This window comes from Bubalus kerabau, chromosome 1 (assembly GCF_029407905.1).
Source record: "Bubalus kerabau isolate K-KA32 ecotype Philippines breed swamp buffalo chromosome 1, PCC_UOA_SB_1v2, whole genome shotgun sequence".
NCBI classification, from domain to species: domain Eukaryota; kingdom Metazoa; phylum Chordata; class Mammalia; order Artiodactyla; family Bovidae; genus Bubalus; species Bubalus kerabau.
Window position 1 is genome coordinate 104,072,511 of NC_073624.1, and position 23,932 is coordinate 104,096,442.

Consider the following 23,932-nt stretch of genomic DNA (forward strand, 5'->3'; position numbering starts at 1 on the left):
CACATTGCATAATCAGGGAAGCTCATGCAGTGACCTTTGCAAATCTGGCTTGTCATCTGATGTGATGGAGAAGATGATCAAGATTGTGAGTGTTCTTTGAGCTCATGCCTTTGACCTCCTGGTTTTGATGCTATTTAGAACAGTCCCAGCAGAGTATAAAGATTTAGTTTATGTGTAGTCCAAAAACTCAGGTGGGGGAAAAAAGAAACTTCGTCTGAGATTTCCTGAGCTGCTTCCTCAGATTGAATCTTCTTAAAAATGAAAAGGGCCCGTGAGACCAACCTTGTCACACTCCCAATGGCTGATAGGACAAGACATCTGAGCACATTTAATTACAGTCAGAGGAGGGGTGAACACAAGAAGTTCTAAGAAGCTCAGGCATTCAGCCCAAATTCAGTGCATGAAATCAGAGAGCAACTGGAGCCCAAGCTTATTTTCCATCCCTGAATTGTTTGGAGTTCAAAAGATTGTACAGATTTTGCAGAACTTTTGATTTACAGGAGATCACAATTTCAGAAGTGAGTCACATAGATGGAAGAAGATAAAATATCATTTAGGTTTTGTAACTGTTTTTGGAAAGCTGCAAACCCTCAGAATGTATGTCATGGTGATTCAGTTTTAAGAGCAATTAATTAACATAATAGTGAATACTGCCATCCCTAAAGAATCAGTGCTTGTAAAGTGCTGAATTTTTGAGTATGTGGATTTCAGAACTGTCACAATTTTTTTGCATTCCTATACTTTCCAATGTTGAGGGCCTGTTGCTCTTATTAAAAAACAAAGAACACTGATAGCAAAAAAGAATTGGCAACAGATGTGTAAATCTAGGTTCAACACTGAGCTAGCACGCACTGGTTTTCTAGACCAGTTTGGTTTGTTACATGTCCTCTTCCTCTTAATATTGATTAGAATTAGGTCACCAGCTAACATCTATAAAATATATCCTTTCTCTCTGCATTGATGTAACTTCTGAAGACCTATATTTATGAATAGCAATGACCTATTACCATTGTTTCTAATGAAATCTCCACTGCTGCACAAAGCTTATTCTATCACATGTGCTTCTATTAAAAGTAATAACAATAAAACTTGAACACCTAGCTCCTAGATTCTAGCCTGAGGTAGAAGTCCTTTGTAGATATTTTCATACAGGGGCAAAGTCTCTGAGCTAACTCGGTTCTCATTAACCACAGGGGAATTCTCCATGCTCAGGCTATTTAAGGTGGAAGAAGGCTTAGTTACTCATTTTAGCCCATTTTTTTTTTTTAAGTTTTTTTTTTTTAATGCGGGCCATTTTAAAAACTTTTATTGAATTTGTTACAGTATTGCCTCTGTTTTATGATTTGGTTATTTGGCCTCGTGGTATGTGAGATCTTAGCTGCCTGACCAGGAATCAAACCTGCACTCCCTGCAGTGAAAGGTGAAGTCTTAACCACTGGGCCACTAGAGAAGTCCCACCCCATTCTTATAGAGGTGCCTTTCCTCATGTACCAAGACTAAAGTTAACTTTCTAGCCATTCCAGGCATTAGCCACTCTCTGTTGTGGTAGTTCAGTTCAGTTCAGTCGCTCAGTTGTGTCCCACTCTTTAAGCCCTTGAAATTTTCTCACTGTCATTGACCCCTATGGTCCATCCTCCATGGTCTCACTCCATGGAAACAGCCCTCATGAAGGTCATCTCCTCTAGGTCCACTTCCAACAACCAACCGGTTAACATCTTTTAGTGCTTGTTTTATTGATTATACTCTCCCTTTTGTGATTTTTTCCTCTATTGGCCAGGGTACCCCCAAAGCAACGAATATGCATCTCATTTCTGTTTGACTTCTCATTCTCTCATTTTCCATGTGGCTAATTCTTTCTTCTTATATGATGGTATTCTCCAGGGTTTTGGGTGATACCTTCCAGTCCCCAGCTTCCACTTCTGAAGGGACTAGCACCACTTCTGCCTCATTTACCCGTGGAAGTCATTTGTGACTCCCTCCCTTACACCCCACACTTTCTTTCTGCCTACTTCCATATCCTCTTGAACTTGTCTGTTTCTCTATTCCCATTGCCATTTGTGAGTTAAGGGCCTCCTCCTGTGGCCTCTGGATGACTCCATGGACCTTTTAACTGACCTCCTGCCCCAGGCTTATTGCTTGCCCCCCTCTACCCCATCTATCCTTTATTCCGATTACTGACAAAGTTTTCAAAAATAAATCAGATCTTGATACTCCTTGCTGAAAATCCAGCAGGAGATCCCCACTGCCTTTAAGATAAAATTCAAATCAATTAGCGAAACTGGGAGGGCCTCCCTCATCTATTGTTGCATATTCTTTGAGACTCATTTTTCATTCAGTCATAAATATGAAGATCTATGAAAATGCCTCTTTCGCTTCTGTAGGCAACTGCTACTTTAATGTCTCTGCCACTGGTCTTCGTCCCAGCTCCCTTTGACCTGGCTACCTTCCTCTCACCTTGAAAAAGAGGTATCCTCCCAGAAGCTATCACTGAGCCCCTCCTTTACTCTCCCAACTAAACCAAAGTCAGGTTTAGTTGTCTCTCTGGGCCCTTCCCCTCTTAGATGCTCTATCACTTAGTCGTGTTTGACAAGAGTGTGAGCTCCTGGAGGCCATGACCATATCTTCTGTATCATTACCTTCTGTACTTATCAGGTACTCCATATGGATCTGATGATGAATAAGTAGCTCTTCTTAGAAGTCTGAAAGCACTCAATTTTGTTTTTATCAGAAGGAACAACTTATCACTTCCTTTTTTGAGCTCTCCCTTCCCTCTAGCTATACAATTTTTAAGGTACAGCAATCATAACCAGATTTTCATGCATTACTTGTCTATCCAGCCTGGTCATAATTTGAGATTGTTGTTTCACTTAGAAATTGATGCAGTTAAAGAGACCTATATGCTGTCCACAGTACAGGCATTGTGAACTGAAGGTTGCTCAGTCGTGTCCGACTCTTTGTGACCCCATGGACTATATAGTCCATGGAATTCTCCAGGCCACAATACTGGAGTGGGTAGCCTTTCCCTTCTCCAGGGGATCTTCCCAACCCAGGGATTGAATCCAGATCTCCCACATTGCAGGTGGATTCTCTACCAGCTGAGCCACAAGGAAAGCCTGAGAATATTGGAGTGGGTAGCCTATCCCTTCTCCAGTGGATCTTTCCGATCCGGGAATCAAACTGGGATCTCTTGCATTGCAGGCGGATTCTTTACCAACTGAGCTATGAGGGAAGCCATAGTAAATAAAACTTAATTCTTCATCAGATATAACAATTAAGTTGTTTGAGCAAACTCCTGCAGCTGGTGAATGACAGGGAAGCACGCTGCAGCCCATGGGGTTGCAAAGAGCTGGACACGACTTAGTGACTCAACAACAGAAGTTTTTCTAACTGACCAGTGTTTTTCTTTCCAGTGTAGTGTAGGTCTTGGTTTAAACTTGGTCCAGGCATACAGATGGCCTGCTGCTGCTGCTGCTAAGTCGCTTCAGTCGTATTCGACTCTGTGCGACCCCATAGACGGCAGCCCACCAGGCTCTCCCGTCCCTGGGATTCTCCAGGCAAGAACACTGGAATGGGTTGCCATTTCCTTCTCCAATGCGTGAAAGTGAAAAGTGAAAGTGAAGTCACTCAGTCATGTCCGACTCCTAGCGACCCCATGGACTGCAGCCCACCAGGCCCCTATGTCCATGGGATTTTCCAGCCAAGAGTACTGGAGTGGGTTGCCATTGCCTTCTCTGTTAGGGAACTGTAAATCAAAACTACAATGAGGTATCACCTCACACTGGTCAGAATGGCAATCATCAAAAATTCTACAAATAATAAATGCTGGAGAGGGTGTGGAGAAAAGGGAGCCCTCCTACATTCTTGGTGGAAATGTAAATTGGTATATCCACTATGGAGAATAGTATGGAGGTTCTCAAAAAAACTACGGAGTTGCCATATGGTCCTGCAATCCCACTCTTGGGCATATATCCAGAGTAAACAATAATTCAAAAAGATACATGCACCCCAGTGTTCATTACAGCATTATTTATAAGAGCCAAGGCATGGAAGCCACCTAAATGTGCACCAACAGAGGAATGGATAAAGATGTGATACATGTATACAATGGAGTATCACTCAGCCATGAAAAAGAGTGAAATAATGGCATTTGTAGCAACATGAATAGACCTAAAGATTATCATAGTAAGTGAAGTAAGTGAGGGCTTTCCTGGTGGCTCAGCAGTAAAGAATCTGCTTGTCAATGCAGGAGACACAAGAGATGTGGGTTTGATCTCCAGGTCAGGAAGATCCCCTAGAGAAGGAAATGACAACCTGCTCCAGTATTCTTGCCTGGAAAATTCTATGAACAGAAGATTGGGGCAGGCTACAGTCCATGGGGATGCAAAGAGTTGGACACAATTGAGCATGCATATGCATATTGCTGTTGCTGTTTGCTCAGTCGTGTCTGACTCTTTGTGACCCTGTGGACTGTAGCCTGCCAGGCTCCTCTGTCCATGAGAGTCTCCAGACAGGAATCCTGGAGTGGGTCACATGCACATTACTGTATGTAAAATATAGTATGCACATAAAATAATGGTGTATAGAATGCATATTACTAAATATAAAATAGGTAAACTCGACCTACTGTGTAGCCTAGGGAGCTATATTTAATCTTATAATAAACTAAGAATTTAAAAGAATATACATGTTCAACTGAATTACTTTGCTGTCTACCTAAAACATTGTAAATCAACTATACTTCAATAAAATTAAATTAAAAGAATAAACTTGGTTTCGGGGGTTTACTAGCAGAGTGGCCATAAACAAATTACTTAATCTCACTGAATCATGTTTTACTCACCTACAAAATGGGGTAGTAGTTATCTACCTGGTTGATGAGAAGGTCATATGGAATATCACAGATTGCAATGTGTGGCTCTTCGTAGGAGTGAATCTATGTGAGTCATTTCTCCTTTTAAATAGTATTTACATATAGAGTAAGGATGAACTGTCACCAGGATATTTCTCCTCCCGCCCCCATTTTTTCCGATTGATTATCTTGAAGTCTTTAAATTCTCCTTTTCCTTAAAAGCCATTGTCTGCCTTTTTCTGTTAAGCAGTTCCCTTCAGAATGTTCAGATTTTATTATAAGAGCATACTTACCCATATTTCAAAATATTCTACTTCACAAAAAGACCTGCATTGAGAGAGAAGAGTGAATATCTTTATAGGATTTTATTGGACCAACTTGGACTTCAAGCTGGTTTGAGTTTCATTTAACTGGCCTGTTAACATCTCCTTTCCTGATAATGATAAAAACAACCAATCTGCTGTTTCTTTTGCCTCTTCAAGATTACTGGACAATCACTAGAGAAGAATTCGAATCTGTGTAGGATGCTTCTGTATTTTCTTTATAAAGTTGGATGGTAAAATCTTGTTGAGCAATAAAAAATCTGAAGGAAGAAGTCATATAGAACTAAATAGTTATTCACTGACTGACAATCTGCTGTTGCTTTAGGTCAAGATTATTTTGGGAGGATATGGTTTGTATGACCTCAGAAAATCTGAACTCAGGACTCATTTCTATACCTGTATCTTGGTAACTTGCTATCCTGGCTCTGGGTGGCTGAGCCAATTGGCTGTCTTCCAGAGCACATTTGGGCTGCAAGGGAACTGCCTGCTTGGCTAGCTGGCAGGCGAGATTAAAGAGGAGATGAATGTTGTTTCTGGCAGCAGCTGCTGTTTTGTTCGGGGCAGTCCTAATACCAGTCTGTAGTTTTCTGCATAAAGAAAAAGGCTACACAGATGCCCTGCTTACCTTTTCGACTTTGAAAAGTCTGTAATGTGGACCCTGGCAATGCATATTTTAAAACCACTTCTTAAGTGCATAGAAAAGTTTGTTTTTTTCCCCAAGTTTAGAGAATTAGAATCTTCTGGTTTCCTGAACAGCGTATGTTGCCCTGATGTTCTCGGTCTGCATGCATGTTAATTTCTACTAAAGGAAAGGAGTCTGCAACCTGACTTCTGTGTAATAACACATGTTCAGATCAAGTAGATTGTTTGCTTTAGGGGGCTTTGCAGCTCCTTTTTCTGGCATGTGGCTTTTTATTGTAAGAAGGCTGTTTTGCTTTGGAAGAATTGATGAGTGGGTGAATAGTCCACTAGAGTCTCTTGAAATTGGTTCTCAACAAAAACAAGATTTAGATAACACTTTTTCTTTAGGGGTCTCCAGCCTCATCTTCCCATAAATTTTGCCTTTTAAAGTTCCTTTTCAGTACTCTCTGCCACTGTTAAAACCTGCTCCCAGAAAAAGACCTGCTATATCTTGTCATTCACAATTGAATGTGAATTTTAGTCTGTTACCTCCCTCTATTAGGACTGTTTCTAATGTATGTTTTACTTCTAATAGTGCCTATAGATTTCTCATTTTTCATCATGTAAATAAGCTGAGGGCTCTTTTAACTCTGAAAGGGTTATTGGAATTTTGTGTGCCATGGGGAGGATGTGGGGGACACTTTTGACGCATGCCTCTAAATTAAAAAAAAAATCTAGAAATGGCCGACAATAAGATTAGTTTAATGTGTCTGTGCAGTGAAAGGTTATCATGAAATGAGGAGTTATCATACAATGAGCGTGACCTAGAGAGAAAAGTTGTACAATGCTAAAACAAAGTAGCCAAAGAAAAATGTCATCTGCAGAAGCAGAGTGTTACGGAAAAAACAGCAAGATGATTACCCAAGCCAAAAAGACACATTGTAGAGCTGAAGTCACAAACGAGGGACATTTTGCTTCAGCTTTCTATCTCCATAGGGTGTGTGTGTACGCACCTGCCCACGCGTTCAGGCACCCGCATACCCTTGTTGGAGTTTCCAGAAGTTAGAGAAAGAGGAAGGGAGAGAAAACAAAGATAAATATTTTGTCGATGTATTGGAACACCTCACTTCATTGGAAGTCAATTGTCTGTTAACCCAGGCTACTCTCAACACAGCTGAGAACTAAGAAATACATTCAGAAAGCCATCTGACCCCCAAATTAGTGTCAGAATACCTATGCACTAAAGATCAGGCTCTTTGTTCATGCAGGATTGATTCTATAAAGTCCTTTCTTGGGCTCTTATTTGTATGGTTTTGAAGCCGTTGTCTCCCTGACTTCCTAGACAGTCCAAAACCTACAGGGCACACAACAGATCACGGCACAGCACCTGTGGTTTGGAAAGTTTTCATTTGATTCTCACCAGCACTCCATGAACATGGAGGCAAAAATGATTCTCATTGTAGACACTGATAAACAGATACTCAGAAGGACTCACTGGCTTGTTTGAAGTCACACAGTGAGGGGCTCAGAGGTTTTTCTGGATCCACCTTCAGTCCCCTGCCATCACACTACAAGTTTTCAAAAGCGTGAACTTTTTTTCTTTCTTGTCCTTGGAAACCTTTGTTCAAACAAAATCTTACCCGGAAGCATGAACAAACAGAACAGAAAAAAAATAAAAAGCTGAACTGCTTGCTTAAAGCAAGCTTCAGGGGCCCAGAATTCTGGTGAGGCAGTATATTTTCCTTACCAGGAAGAACTTTAACATTGCACACTGCTCCATTCATTGCTTAATTCATCCAGAAAGTAAATTTATTGAGCTTTGATTTATTTTTCTATTGCTGTTGGAACAAATATGATCACCAATTTAGTGAACTAAAACAATACAGATTTATGACATTATGGTTTGGAGATTCTGAAGTCCAAAATGGGACTTAATAAGCTAAAAGCAAGGTGAGACCCTGTGCTGTCTTGAAGTCCCTAAGGGAGACTCTTTCCTTGCCTTTTTTCAGCTTCTAGAAGCCACCAGCGTTTCTTGACTCCTGGCCTCTTACTTCCATCTTAAATGCCAGCAGTGGCAAGTCAAGTCCTGATCGTTGTCACATCTTGCTGACCCTTTTTCCATCATTGCATCTCTTTGACCAGCTACAAATGTTCTCAGTTTGTAAAGACCAGTATGGTTAGGTTGGATTTAGAGAATCGAGGATAATCTCTCCCATCTCAAGGTCCTTTGCTTAGTCACATCTGCAAAGTCCATTTTGCCATATAAGGCAGTATATTCACAAATTCCAGGAATTAGGACATGGCCATCTTTTTTGCCATTATTCTGTCTACCATAAGTACTGCCCCGCCTGCCATGGGACGTGTATTTGCCATGGAGACTACAAGAGGCTAGATATGGGCATATTAACAGTAAAACTATGTTGCAAATCATTACCTGATGATATGGGAGAAATAGGTAAATTAAGACACAAACCAACAAAACTAAAAATACAATTGAAAAACAGTCCCTCAAACAAGTACAGTGATTTGGAGCTCCTTGGAGAAGGACAGTCACAACTACATAACCAAAATGCTTTTCCCCCCTAACTTCATTGAGGTTGTTCAGTCGCCCAGTCATGTCCAACTCTGCAATCTCATGGACTACAGCACGCCAGGCTTCCCTGTCCTTCTCCATCTCCCGGAGTTTGCGCAAATTCATGTCCATTGAGTTGGTGATGCCATCCAACCATCTCATCCTCTGTCATCCCCTTCTCCTACTGCCTTCATTCTTTCCCAGCATCAGGGTCTTTACCAATGAGTCAGCTCTTCGCATCAGGTGGCCAGAGTATTGGAGCTTCAGCGTCAGTCCTTCCAATGAATATTCAGGGTTGATTTCCTTTAGGATGGACTGGTTTGATCTCCTTCCTGTCCAAGGGACTCTCAAGAGTCTTCTCCAATACCACAGTTCAAAAGCGTCAGTTCTTTGGCACACCTTTTTTATTGTCCAGCTATCACATCCATCCATACATGACTACTGGAAAAACCATAGCTTTGACTATACAGAGCTTTGTGGGCAAAGTAATGTCTCTGCTTTTTAATATGCTGTCTAGGTTTGTCGTTGCTTTTCTTCCAAGGAGCAAATGTCTTTTAATTTCATGGCTTCAGTCACTGTCCACAGTGATTTTTGGTGCCCAAGAAAATAAAGTCTGTCACTGTTTCCATTGTTTCCCCATCTATTTGCCATGAAGTGATGGGACTGGATGCCATGATCTTCGTGTTTTTGAACATTGAGTTTAAAGCCAGCTTTTTCACTCTTTTCTTTGACCTTCATCAAGAGGCTCTTTAATTCCTCTTTGCTTTCTGTTGTAAGAGTGGTGTCATCTGCATATCTGAGGTTATTGATATTTCTCCTGGCAATCTTGATTTCAGCTTGTGCTTCATCCAGCCCAGCATATCACCTGATGTACTCTGTGTATAAGTTAAATAAGCAGGGTGACAATATACAGCCTTGATGTACTCCTTGCCCAGTTTGAAACCAGCCTGTTGTTTGATGTCTGGTTCTAACTGTTGCTTCTTGACCTATATACAGGTTTCTCAGGAGGCAGGTAAGGTGGTCTGGCTTTCCCATCTCTTTAAGAATTTTCCACAGTTTGTTGTGATCTACACAGTCACAGAACCAGAGATCAAATTGCCAACATCCTTTGGATCATAGAAAAAGCTAGAGAATTCCAGAAAAACATCTACTTCCGCTTCATTGACTACACTAAATCCTTTCACTGTAGATCACAGAAAAGTGTGGAAAATTTATTGAGGTATGACTGACAAATGAAATTGTATGTATTTAAGGTGTATGATGGGATGTTTTGATATATGAATACATTGTGAGATGATGGCCACAGTCAGACTGTCTACAGTTACCCATGTGTATGTGTGTGTGTGTGTGATGAGTACACTTGAGATCTACTCTTAGAAACTTTCAAGTGAACAATACAGTATTATTAGCTGTAGTCAAAGTGCTGTACATTAGGCCTTCAGAACTTATAAATGAAAGTTTGTAACCTTTAATCAATATCTTCCCATTTTTGTCCACCCCCCAGCCACCTTTCCGTTTTACTCTTTGTTACTATGAGTTCAACTTTTTTTTTTTTTTTTTGATTCCACATATACGTGAGATCATATGATATTTGTCTTTCTGTGTCTGGCTTCTTTCATTTAGTCTTTCCTTTATTTGATGAGAATGAATCATCAAAGAAAAGCAAAGTTTAATATTTCTAGTCACTGTTTAGGATATCAGGGAAGTGTGTGTACTATATATTAGAATAATTTCTGCATAGAATAATATGGAAAAAATACTTTTCCATTTAAAGAAGTAAGCTCCTCATTTCAACCCTCTCCCTGAAATAGTGATAGGGAGGTATTACTACTGCTGTGCAGAACGCTCAATACATTTCTACCCTGACTGCTCCTCCATCCTAATGTTTAGTTATGCTTGAGTGAATGATTGGATTTTATGAAAGATGAATACTTATCAGTAGCAAAGTACATGACCCTTGAAGAACATGAGTATGAACTGCATGGGTCCACTTATATGTGGATATTTTTCAATAGTAAATACTGAGGGTACTACACAGTCTCAGATTGGTTGAATCCCTGGATGCTGAGGAGCCAGGGATAGGGTGGGCTGACTATAAATTATACGTGGATGACTGCTGCATTGCTCAAGGCCAGCTGTATATGCAATACCAAATTACAATTTCAGTGTGATAGCTCTAACATAGTGCTTCATGAAATATGTTTCTCAGAGATACTTGTTTCTTATTTTTTTATTTTATTGAAGTATAATGGTTTTACTATGTTGTGTTAATTTCCAGTGTGCAGCAAAGTAATTCAGTTACATCCATACATTCTTTTTCATGTTTTTTTTCCATTATAGTTTATCCCAGGATATTGAATATAGTTCTCTGTGCTATAGAGTAGGATCTTGTATATCCATCCTATGTATAATAGACTGCACCTGCTGGTCCCAAACTTCCACTCCATTCCTTCCCCGTCTCCCCTCACCTTTGGCAACCACTATCCTACGTCTGTGAGTCTGTCTCTGTTTCCTAGGTGAGTTCATTTGTGTCATATTTTAGATTCCAGATATAAGTGGTGTCATGCGGTGTTCGGCTTCCTCTGCCTGACTTCACGTAGTGTGATAATCTCTAGGTCTACTCATGTGGTTGTAATTGGCACTGTTTCAGTCTACTTTATGGCTAGTGTGCCATTCCATACATGTAGCACATCTTTATCTGTTCATCTGTTGATGGGCATTTAGGTTGTTTCCATAGCTTGGCTATTGTAAATAGTGGTGCAATGAACACTGGGGTGCCTGTATCTTTTCAAATTATAGTTTTCTCATGGTATATGTCCAAGAGTGGGATGGTAGAATCATATGGAAAACATATCTTTAGTTTTTTTGAAGAACCTCCATACTGTTTTCCATAGTGGGTGCACCAATTTACCTTCTCTCAGGAATATTTGAGTGCATTAACAGATTTAAGTTTAGTCCTGCCCAAACAGACCCTAATAAATTGAGCAAAGTCATCTTTACAGATGTTTCTATATAGTTGATCCAAAAGAAATTGTTGCCCTGGTGAAATTACTTTGCAATTGTTAATAGATTTTCAATGTCTTACAAAACTTACAATTAATATATATTTTAAGCTATCAAAAACATATACAATTATAAAATTAAAAGTTCTGAAAAATGTAAAATATTCAGCTTTGACTTGGAAACGAGCTTGTCTTCATATACATAATATTTAAATAATTATTGAAGTCTTTGAGAGATGGTGTCAGAGGCCTCACCAATGATGTAACAGCTTCCTGGGAGTGCTATGACAGTATGAGGGGGTGAAGAGGACAGGATTTCAAACTGGACACACTTGAGTTTTCATTCTGATCCCACCACGGAGTGAAAGTGAAAGTCACTCAGTAGTGTCCGACTATGTGACCCTATGGACTATACAGTCAATGGGATTCTCCAGGCCAGAATACTGGAGTGGGTAGCCTATCCCTTCTGCAGTGGGTCTTCCTGACCCAGGAATCGAACCAGGGTCTCCTGCATTGCAGACAGATTCTTTACCAGCTTAGCTATCAGCAAAGCCCTCACCACGTAGAAGTCACCAAATCTCTCTTTATCTTGGTTTCTTCATCTTCAAAATTAAGATAGATGAATCTTAAATTTTGTTTGTGATCAGTTGGACAAAATCTTTGGTACCCAGTAAATATTCAGTAAGGGAAAGCTGTATTCACTGCTGTTCAGAAAGCAGCAGCATTTGTGCACACATTCAGACATCCTGCCTGGTAGTACTGATGACCTACAGTATACACTCGGTTAGAAGCCAGGCCCTCTGTTTGAGACCTGGATCTCACCCCTTCCTGTCTTCAAGAACATTGCTCTAATGTACCTTTCTTCTGATCCACAGTGCCAGTTGTAGCTCCTTCTGGATTGTCCCCATAGGGATACAGACATCCTGGTATTTCTACCATCTTACAAATAAAAGTCTCCCCCAACTCCAACCTAATTCTTCACCAGCCACATTCTCACTCTGTTTTTATTTCTTTGTTCATTTATTTATTTGCTGTCCTTTGAAAGACACCTCTTTTATTTATTTATTGTGTTAATATAAATGTATTTATTTTAATTGGAGGCTAATTACTTAACAATATTGTATTGGTTTTGCCATACATCAACATGAATCTGCCACAGGTGAACACGTGTTCCCCATCCTGAACCCCCCGCCCACCTCCCTCCCCGTACTATCCCTCTGGGTTATCCCAGTGCACCAGCCCCAAGCTTCCTGTATCCTGTATCAAACCTGGAGTGACGATTCGTTTCTTATATGATATTATACATGTTTCAATGCCATTCTCCCAAATCATCCCACACTCTCCCTCTCCCACAGAGTCCAAAAGACTGTTCTATACATCTGTGTCTCTTTTGCTGTCTCACATACAGGGTTATCCTTACCATCTTTCTAAGTTCCATATATATGCATTAGTATACTGTATTGGTGTTTTTCTTTCTGGCTTACTTCACTCTGTATAATAAGCTCCAGTTTCATCTACCTCATTAGAACTGATTCAAATGTATTTTTTTTAATGGCTGAGTAATACTCCATTGTGTATATGTACCTCAGCTTTCTTATCCATTCATCTGCTGATGGACATCTAGGTTGCTTCCATGTCCTGGCTATTATAAACAGCGCTGCGATGAACATTGGGGTACATGTGTCTCTTTCAGTTCTGGTTTCCTTGGTGTGTATGCCTAGCAGTGGGATTGCTGGGTCATAAGGCAGTTTCTATTTCCAGTTTTTTAAGGAATCTCCACACTGTTCTCCATAGTGGCTGTACTAGTTTGCATTCCCACCAACAGTGTAAGAGGGTTCCTTTTTCTCCACACCTTCTCCAGCATTTATTGCTTGTAGACTTTTGGATCACAGCCATTCTGACTGGCGTGAAATGGTACCTCATTGTGGTTTTGATTTGCATTTCTCTGATAATGAGTGATATTGAGCATTTTTTCATGTGTTTGTTAGCCATCTATATGTCTTCTTTGGAGAAATGTCTGTTTAGTTCTTTGGCCCATTTTTTGATTGGGTTGTTTATTTTTCTGGAATTGAGCTTTAGGAGTTGCTTGTATATTTTTGAGATTAATTCTTTGTCAGTTGCTTCATTTTCTATTATTTTCTCCCATTCTGAAGGCTGTCTTTTCAACATAAATCACAGCAGGATCCTCTATGACCCACCTTCCAGAATATTGGAAATAAAAGCAAAAATAAATAAATGGGACCTAATTAAAATTAAAAGCTTCTGCACAACAAAGGAAACTGTAAGCAAGGTGAAAAGACAGCTCTTTTTAAAAAGCTACGCACTTTTTAAAAAGCTATGCACTGTTTCTAATCACTCACCCCTCACTCTCGAATCCACCCCTCCCTGGCCTTTTCCAAACTGTTTCAATAAAAATGCTCTTGTTAATGTCACCAGTGACCTCTGTGCTGCTAAATTCAGTGATCAGTTCTTAGTCCTCATCTTACTTGATCTGTTATGAGTATTTGATGTAGTTCATAGTTTGACCTCCTTAAGGTACTTTTACTGTTTCTGTTTTTTTTTTAACTTGGGTTTCTCCTCCTCCTCCTCCCTTGGCTCTCTCTCAGGCTCCTTTGTGTGTTCTAAATCTTTTCCAGACCTCTTAAGGTTGGAGCACCATCAGTTCAGTTCAGTCGCTCAGTCGTGTCCGACTCTTTGCGACCCCATGAATCATAGGACCCAGTTATTTGTTCTTTTTTCTATTTGTATTCACTCCTTTGATAGTCTCATCCACTCTTTTGCTTAAAATTCCATTTATATATCAAAGGCTATCGTATTTATATATCCAGCCCAAACTACCCTCCTCAGTCCAGATTCAAATATCCTGACCTACTTTCATCACTGGGCTATCTTAAAGACATCTCAAACTGACGACATTCAAAACTTTACTCCTGATATGACCCCCCCCAAACCTTCTCTACCCCTCAGTCATTCCCATATTGATAACTTGATGGCAACACTATCCATTCAGTTGCTCAGGCCAGAATCCTTGGAGTTATCCTTGACTCTGAGCTAACCACCTCTAAGCAGTACACTGTGACAACCCTTTCTTGCTTGGATTATAGCAGTATCCCCAAATTGGTCTTCCTGTTTCTACCTGTTGTTAAAGCCTGAGCCTATTCTTACCACAGCAATCAGAAGTGATCTTTAAAAAAAAAAATTTTTTAGGAAAATAATTTATATTTTTAGAGCAGTTCATAGCAAAATTGAGAGGAAGGTACAGAGGTTTCCCCAGTGCTCCTTACCCCCACACATGCAGGGCCTCCCCCATTATCAATAATCTCCCACCAGACTGGTGCATTTGTTACAGCTGATGGACTTGTATTGACACACCTTAATCACCCAGAGCCCATAGTCTATGCTAGGGTTTACTCTTGGTGGTGTATTTTCTGTGAGTTTGGACAAACATATAATGACATGTATTCACAATTATAGTATCACATAGAGTACTTTCACTGCACTAGAAATCTTCTGTGCTCTATGGGCTTCCCAGGTGGCCGAGTAGTAAAAAGAAAATCTGCCTACTAATGCAAGGGACATAAATTCAATCCCTGGGTTGGGAAGATCTCCTGGAGAAGAAAATGGCAACCCACTGCAGTATTTTTGCCTGGAGAATTCCATAGACAGAGGAGCCGGGTGGGCTACAGTCCATAGGGTCGCACAGAGTCGAACACAGCTGAGCACACATGCGTGCATGCTCTGTCTGTGCATGCCTCCCGCTCCAACCCCTGGCAACACTGATCGTTTTACTATTTGCACAGTTTTGCCCTTTCCGAATGACAGAGGAGTTGGAATCAAATGGTGTAGAGCCTTTTCATATTGGCTTCTTCACTTTGTAACATGCATTTGTTTACTCTATGTCGTTTTATGGCTTCATAGCTCATTGCTTTTTAGTGCTGAGTAAAAGTCCATTGCCCAGATATACCACAGTTTATTCATCTATTCACCTACTGAAGGACATTCTGGCTGTTTCCAAGTTTTGCAGTTTTGAATAAGTGGCTATAAAAATCAGTAAGCAGGTTTTTGTATGGATATATATTTTCAGCTCCTTGGGACAGGACCAAGGAGCATGATTGCTCGATCATATGGTAAGTGTATGTTCAGTTTTGTAAGAAACGACCAGGTTTTTAGTATTATTATTATATAATATGTCATCTGTCTCCTATGCTCAAAATCCTGCAACGAATCCCTCTTGGTTCACAGTAAAAGTCAAAAATCCAGATGAGTATACAAGACCCTACATTATCTGAGCTGTTCTCTTTGACATCATCATCTTCATTGCTCCCTCTTTAATCTCACATGCATGCATGTGTGCTAAGCTTCAGTCCTGTCCAACTCTTCGCAACCCTATGGACTGTAGCCCACCCAGCTCCTCTGTCCATGGGATTCTCCAGGCAAGAATACTGAAGTGAGTTGCCTTGCCCTCCTTCAGGGGATCTTCCCAACTTAGGGATAGAACACAAGTCTCTTGTCTCCTGTGTTGGCAGATGGGTTCTTGACCACTAGCACCACCTGAGAAGCCCTGCTTTCTTCTTGCTCTTCCTTAAATAAAGCAGGTTCCTTAAATCAATGAGATGCATTTCTTTTACAATGGTGGGGGGAGATACACTTTCTAAAAATTGTCAGGGTAGTGACATTCCAAGTAGGTTTTTTTTTAATTCTCCAAGTGTTTGGTAATGATAATATATTACTTTTATAATAAAATATCTTGAAAATTCAATTGAAAACAACAAAATAGACCTTAGGGACTTAGCAGTAGCTTCTTTTTCTCTGTCTATAATACTCTTCTACAGACATCTGCATGGATAATTCCCTTAGCGCCATCTAATCTTTGATAAAACATTGCCTTCCTAATGAGGCCCCACCAAAATAGCATTCTTTTGGCAGTCATTCATATTGCAGTCTCTGGGGAAAGAGAGGTGGCGTTAATAGCTGGTGCTGTGGCCTTTTCTCTAGTTTCAGAGATGCCTGGGGATTTGACCTCTCTACCTTCCTCTTTGTATCAAGAACTCAAGTAACTGATAGGAGTATACCTAAACTTCACCCAAGAGAGTCCTGCTGAAGTTACTAGGTAGCAGAACAATCACCAGTATGCATTTTATTGTTGAGACTGTTACTGGTGGGAGGAGCTGTAATGGAGAATGAGTGGCAGCTCATGGCATGTCCCTGAAGGGGCTACTCAACTAGCGAGGTATAAGCCTGAGAAGTGGTCCTGCCCACCCAGCATTGTGAATCATTGCCACGTGCCCCAAGGGTGTAGTGATATGTGGACATTAGAGATGGTGCAGGAGTCAGTCATGAGTTCTACTCTGCTGTGCGTGCTCTTTGTCATCTGTCCTGTTTCGTTTCTCAGAGCTCAGTAGTACACTTGGTACTTGGTGAAGCCTCCAACGCCTTATGAGTGTGACTGTCACCTTGAACCTAAGACCCTGCTGCTAGTAGAGAACAGTAGGCATTGTAATTCCAGTCCCTTTACTGAGATCTAATTTTTCTCTTTTCATGGCACACTTTTGACATACTATATAATCCGGTTATTTATCAGTTTTATTGGTCAGGGTCTGCCTTCTCTCACTAGAAGCTAAGCTTCATGAGGGCAGGGATTTTTGCTTTTTTTTTTTTTTTTTTTAACTAATATATCCCCAGCATCTAGAACAGTGCCCAGCACACAGTAGCAGTAGGTGCTTAATAACTATTTGCTGAATGAATGAGTGAACAACTGTTTGTGTAGCGTTTCTTCAGTGGCAGGCATAAAACATGGAAAGAGAAATCAACAGAATTTCTGCCCTTATATTTCTTTTTTTTTTCATTCAGTCTTACTGAGATATAATTGACATATACCCTATATAAGTTGCACAGCATAGTGGTTTGACTTACATACATCATGCTGCTGCTGCTGCTGCTAAGTCACTTCAGTCGTGTCTGACTCTGTTCGACCCCATAGACAGCAGCCCACCAGGCTCCCCCGTCCCTGGGATTCTCCAAGCAAGAACACTGGAGTGGGCTGCCATTTCCTTCTCCAATGCATGAAAGTGAAAAGTGAAAGTGAAGTCACTCAGTCGTGTCTGACTCTTAGCGACCCCATGGACTGCAGCCTACCAGGCTCCTCCATCCATGGGATTTTCCAGGCAAGAGTACTGGAGTGGGGTGCCATTGCCTTCTCTGATACATCATGCAGTGATGACCATATTAAGATTAGTGAACATCTGTCATCTCATATAGTTACAAAAGTAAAGAAGCAGAAATTTTTTTCCTTGTGATAAGAACTCTTGGGATTTACTCTCAAACAACTTTCATATATAACATAGAGCAGTGCTAACTATATTTATCATTTATACACTACATCCCTAGTGGTTATTTTATCTTTCGACTGAAAGTTTGTACCTTTTGATCACCTTTATCAAATCCTCCCTCCCTCATCCCTGTGCCTTTATATTTCTTACAGCCTAGAATATGAATAAGGTTATTAGAGATTAGCCCTTTATAGAGATCCTTAGGGAATACTCCAAAGTTAGATCATGAAAGAGGGTGTTGGAGAAGTCTATTTCAAAGGAGGGTTAGATTTTAGTGATGACAGTATGAGAGACACTTTGGTTTAAGCATTGTATTTACATACATGAAGGGAGACTCTTAGAGGAGATGCTATGTGTTGGGATTGTCCAAAAAGCGGAATCCCCCAAACAAATCATTTACACCAGCAGTTCCCAACCTTTTCAGCACCAGGGCCCAGTTTCATGGAAGACAATTTTTCCACGGGCCAGGGTAGAGATGGGGATGGTTTGGGGATGATTCAAGCATATTACATGTATTGTGGATGTTATTTCTATTATTTATTACTCAGCTTCACTTCAGATCATCAGGCACTAGATCCCAGAGGTTAGGGACCCCTGATGTACACAATTTAGTTTTTATTTTGGCCCAAGGGAGAAGAGCAGGATCCCACCAAGCTCTAAGTAGTCTTAAACAAAATTAAGCAGGATTACTTAACATTCATAGATTACAATGGTAAAACAATGAAGGGATTTTAGTTTTGTTTACACTCCATTTTTATCTATGTAGGAAGCATTGTAGTCTTAGAAATTTTAGTAAATGATCAGTGTAACTTGGTCCAGTATAATATCTATTAAGCTGGCAGATATTAATTGAAAATAATAATCCAGTTCCATTTAATACATGGCTGGTTACATAATAAGTAGGAAAGATTTCTAGCCGTGTGCAGATGGGCCTTTGTGTAATTTTAAGATGCCATAGATGACTGTTAACTCATAAAAGAATTCTCACATTTTAAAATATCATCACATCTCCATGCCTTTGCTCCTGTTGTTTATTTCCCTGTCAACTCGCGCAAATTCCTCCTCTGTCCACCAGAATCCAGTTGGAGTCACATTTTCTCTGTGGCTTTTCTTGGCCCTACCTTTCTGCCACGAGTTCTCTCCCTTAAGATTAATTGATTAATTGCTTCCTCCTCTGGGTTCCCAGAACATTTATCTCAGTCTGTGTGTATTACTTATTTCCCTGAATCTGCATTTCAGGGGAGTCTTAACACCTTTGTACAATTCTCCGGCTGGCTCAGTCCCTGTCTCATACAAGTTCAATAAATAGGTATCAAATTTGAAACATTAGACTCTTTTTTAACCTTGATCACTGATTCATCTAGCAAATATTTAGCAAGAGCTTTTTATATTCCAGGTGTTGTTTTGTCTTGTAAAGATATTGAGGGGAAAAAAATAGATGCCCCAATTTTTAGAAATATAAAACACAGGGTAATAAGAAAAAGTAAGCCATGCATAAAAGTAACTATTTAACATGGTTGAAAGAGTTATTTGGAAAGAGAGGTAGCGTGTGTGTGTGTGTGTGTGTGCGTGTGTGTGTGTGTGTGAGTACTTCATGCTGGTATTCAAAAATGTCTTCTCATTGACTAAGAAAATATTTTTCCTTGTTAAATTGCTAAAAAACTGTGATTGAAAACAATGACTCTTTTGATGTCTCACAAATTAAATTTTCTCCTAGATCTAAATATCTCTCTCTCACTTTAACTGGGTGTTCTAGTAGGTTATTGGGTTAAAGCAATGCTCAGAGTTTTGCTGTTACTTGCCAAACACTCTACATTTAAAGTAGAGAAAAATTTTTTTTGGTGCCTTAAGGTACAAATTTTATGCATTCCCTAGTTTTTAGAAAATAGCTTAAGTGATAAATTCTTCTCATGTTGCTACAAGTTCATTTCTAATTGCCATTGGGAAATTGCCCATGGAAAGTTTTTGACAAAAGTTAACGATACTGTCATTGAAATGAAAAATCCAAACTATATTTTAACTGAGATTTTTAAGAAATTTGGTTAGCATAGTTTGTGTGTAAGGTATTTAAACCAGTAGTACTAAAAGAAAAAAAAAAAACAAACCCACAAGATAGATTCTTTTTTCCACATTAAGGCAGAAAATGTTAGTTGTTAATAGTTTGAGTGACTATGGATATTTACTGATGGTCACCAGCATTTTTTCTCTTTTCATTTAGACTTGGATTATCACTTGCATTTATCTTCAACTGCTCCTATTTAATCCTCTCGTCCACACTCAAGGGATCTGCAGTAACCGTGTGACTGATGATGTGAAAGACGTTACAAAATTGGTAAGGAATGCTTTCAATTGCTCTGACTCGTACTTTTTGAAAAAGATTTCCTTTTTTTCTTGCCCCAGATTAGTGTCTTTCAGAGATCAGGAGAGAAGTCACCGAGTTATGCTGAAGGGTTTGTAGAGAGCAGGTCAGGAGATACTTGTGGTCACAGAGCGTCTTGGTAAGGTTGGCCCGCCGCACCTCACTTGAGGGACTTTGTTTCCTTGCTGGCCTCTTCATCTCCTTTGCAGGCAGTGAAGGACGCTGGCGGGTGCTTTGTCTGCTGATGTGTGAGCACTAGCTTGTTCCGCATTATCTCGTAGGCAAGTTTCATTTTCCCTCCACACGTCTTCCTGCTCTTCTCTAAGGAGCCTAACAAAAGGAGGTCCGAACTGCTCATTCTCCCGTTTCCAACTGCTCTAAGACCCGTTACACGCGGGTGGGTGTTTGCCCCCTCAGTAAACACAGTTGGAGTCGTTTGTTGCCCAAGCGTTGACCAGACACATCTCCCACATCCATCCCATCGTAGCCTTTCCCTCAGCAAAAGCCGTTTTTCACTAGTGCCCCTTTGTCACTGCCAGCCTCTCTCAAGAGGCAGACCGCAGAGAGCGAGGGCGTGACCCAGCCTCTGAAATGGATTCCTCCCGACCCTCATGATCTAGGGCAGCTGTACGTGCTCATTGGAGCGACACTGTGTGCTTTCGGAATGAACACACTTTGAAAAGCCGTTTTGTAAGTTCCTGATTTTGTAAGTGCCCAGTGGCACTCAGTTATTTGAATATTGTTTTGAGAGCAGAGTGATGTGGGTTGTAGTATGTAAAAAAGAAAGGAAAGTATATTTGTTGAGATATTTATCTTTCCTACTTTGATATGCACTTCCTGGTATATATGTTGTTATTTGGGGTTCATAGCCAAGCTTCAAAACAGAAGTTTAATGCTACGATCTGAGTCGTGCTTAGCTTAGTCTCAATGTACAATTAAGAATATACGCATACATGCACACACACACACCATGCAGATTTCTTTGGATACCTACAAAGTCCAGGCTTAAAAATATTCTCTGGTGCAGTATCTGAAGGTGTATCAACATGTTTTATTTGAGGGACTGGTGATCCAAGCACTATAACATTTGCCTCCTATATGCCCAGCTGGGTTTAAGGATGGGCTGGGGGAAGTACTTTTTTCAAAACATAGATCATGATCCTTTTCCTCAAATTGCTTGTTAGTTTGTTAGCCAAGGAACTATTCTAAGAAGAAAACATTTATATTCAAAATTTGGTATGGGTCAAAGACCCTCGTGAAATGTTTGTTCAATAAATGAAGTAAGGATGTGCATCACTATGCAGCAACAAAATTATCTGTGGCATTCATGAAAGTCACAGGTGACTGGGCCCCACTGTTTAAACAGGTCTGAGGAAGGGCTCTAGGCATCTACATTTTAAAGATATTCCTTAAAGGAGATTTAAGAATCATTGCTTTAGATGGTTTATGCTGTCAAAGTTTAGTGACCAAAATATTGTGACCTTACTTTAACCTCATTTCTTATTATGACCAGTTTTATCTACGTTGTATCAGCTCAGTTCAGTTGCTCAGTCATGTCTGATTCTTTGCAACCCCCTGGACTGCAGTACTCCAGGCCTCCCTATCCATCACCAACTCCTGGAGCTTGCTCAAACTCATGTCCATAGAGTTGGTGATACCATCCAAATATCTCATCCTCTGTTGTTCCCTTCTCCTCCTGCCTTCATTCAATCTTTATCAGCATCAGGGTCTTTTCTAAGGAGTCAGTTCTTTGCATCAGGTGGCCAAAGTATTGGAGTTTCAGTTTCACCATCAGTCCTTCCAATGAATATTCAGGACTGATTTCCTTTAGGATTGACTGGTTTGATCGCCTTACAGTCCAAGAGATGTTCAAGAGTCCTCTCCAACATCACAGTTCAAAAGCATCAATTCTTTGACACTCAGCTTTCTTTATGGGCCAACTCTCACATACATAAATGACTACTGGAAAAACCATAGCTTTTTCTATGTTGTATGGGTTTACATATATGTTAGATTAATATGAGTCTCCAAAATAGACTTAAAGTAGGTCACAGCTGGGAAATTAACAACTCTTATGGGGCTATTTGTGGAACCATGGAGCTACAATGAGCAGGGGAGATTGGAAGTAGTCCTAGGCATCCAATTTCAAATATGTGGGCAAGGAATCACAGATGGAAGGTGATGGTGTATCTGACCACAGGCTAAGCATGTCCAAAATTAAATTTGCATTTAAGAAAAATTACGTATAGTCAGTATTTTTTGCTGTTTGAAGAATATTACTTAATGAGCACCACTTCCTGTGAAATGTCAAACTGATATTTTCAAGTGGCATAAGTAGGTATTATAAGCACCTTCCAAGATTTTCTGTTCTTGTCTTTAACCATCTGCTTATTTTCAGTCTGTTACCTATCAGTTGAAAAATGCAAGAAACTTTGAGAAAGAAATGCCTGGAAAGAGATACTTATTAACAGTAAAATATTAATATAATTCCTTTCCCCAGGGGGAAATGTAAAATCATTAAGCTGAAAAAAGTCTTTTTTCTCCCTTCCAGCAACTGACTCATAGGGGAATTTTTTAATTTCAAGAGTTGATCTAAATGAAATTAGTGTGTTTACTTCAGATTATTGGGGGAAAAGTCAAGTTAATAACAAAAAAGGATTTAGAAGATCACTTCTGATTGAATAAAGACCTACTTAATGCACAGCCGGTATTTCATAGAGTAGGAAATTGAAAGATATAAAATAATCCCTGGTCTCAGAGTGTTTATAATCTAGTTTGGGGCTAAGCCATCTCTATGAATATATGAAAGCAGATCACTAATACCACAATAACCACATGAAAATGGATGCTATTTAAAATATTTTCTGGTAAAGTATGGGATCCAACTTGTACTAATTTTTTGGTTAGAATGGATTTTAGCATCTGACAGATATGCTCTTTGACCTTAGATAAGAAACTATCTTTCTAAAGCTCAGTTCTTCCCAATTTTATGGTATAGATGGAATAAGAGAATGTGTGTGTGTGTATATATATACACACATATATATGTATATATATAACCACAGTTATTGTCATATGATCTCTCTGTGCCTCAGTTTCCTCATCATTATAATAGATTAATAGTACAACAGGGGTTAGTAGTGCCAACCTTCTGGCAGTGGAAAATCGTCTCACAGCCTATAGTTGGCCCTCTGCACATAAGGTTCCTCCCTAGCTGTGGTTTTTGCATCCATGGATTCAACAAGGGTGGATCGTTGTAGTAGTGTAATACTATTGAAAAAAATAAGAGTATAAGTAGACTCACGAAATTCAAACACGTGTTGTTCAAGGATCTACTGTACTTAACCTCATAGAGTGATTTTAAAGATTAAATAAATTAAAAGAACAGTGCTAGGAACATAGCAAGTGCGTGCTAAATATTATGTTAGTAATGGTAGTATAGGGCTCCCTTGGTGGCTCAGTGGTAAAGAATCTCTCAATGCAAGAGACCGGGATTTGATTCCTGGGTTGGGAAGATTCCCTGGAGGAGGAAATGGCAACCCACTCCAGTATTCTTGCCTGGATAATCCCATGGACAGAGGAGCCTGGTGAACTATAGTCCAGGGTGACAAAGAGTTGGCCACACTTAGCAACTGAGGACAGAATGGAAGTGTGATGGTAGTGATGTTTGTGGGGTCATAGTCCATGGGGTCGCTAGGAGTCGGATATGACTGAGCGACTTCACTTTCACTTTTCACTTTCATGCATTGGAGAAGGAAATGGCAACCCACTCCAGTGTTCTTGCCTGGAGAATCCCAGGGATGGGGGAGCCTGGTGGGTTGCCGTCTATGGGGTCGCACAGAGTCGGACACGACTGAAGTGACTTAGCAGCAGCAGC

The 23,932-nt window shown here is 40.1% G+C and overlaps 1 protein-coding gene across 8 annotated transcripts in view; it reads left to right on the forward strand.

Moving 5' to 3' along the window:
* Nucleotides 1-23,932, forward strand: part of KITLG (KIT ligand) — a 104,689-nt gene that overhangs the window by 22,950 nt on the left and 57,807 nt on the right. For 7 of the 8 annotated variants that reach the window (XM_055586038.1, XM_055586046.1, XM_055586028.1 and 4 more), the window contains one exon: nt 19,915-20,028. The exons of the other annotated variant lie outside the window; for it this stretch is intronic. In XM_055586038.1, coding sequence (XP_055442013.1) covers nt 19,915-20,028 — 114 coding nt within the window. The remainder of the gene's footprint in view (nt 1-19,914; nt 20,029-23,932) is intronic. 8 annotated transcript variants of the gene reach the window in all.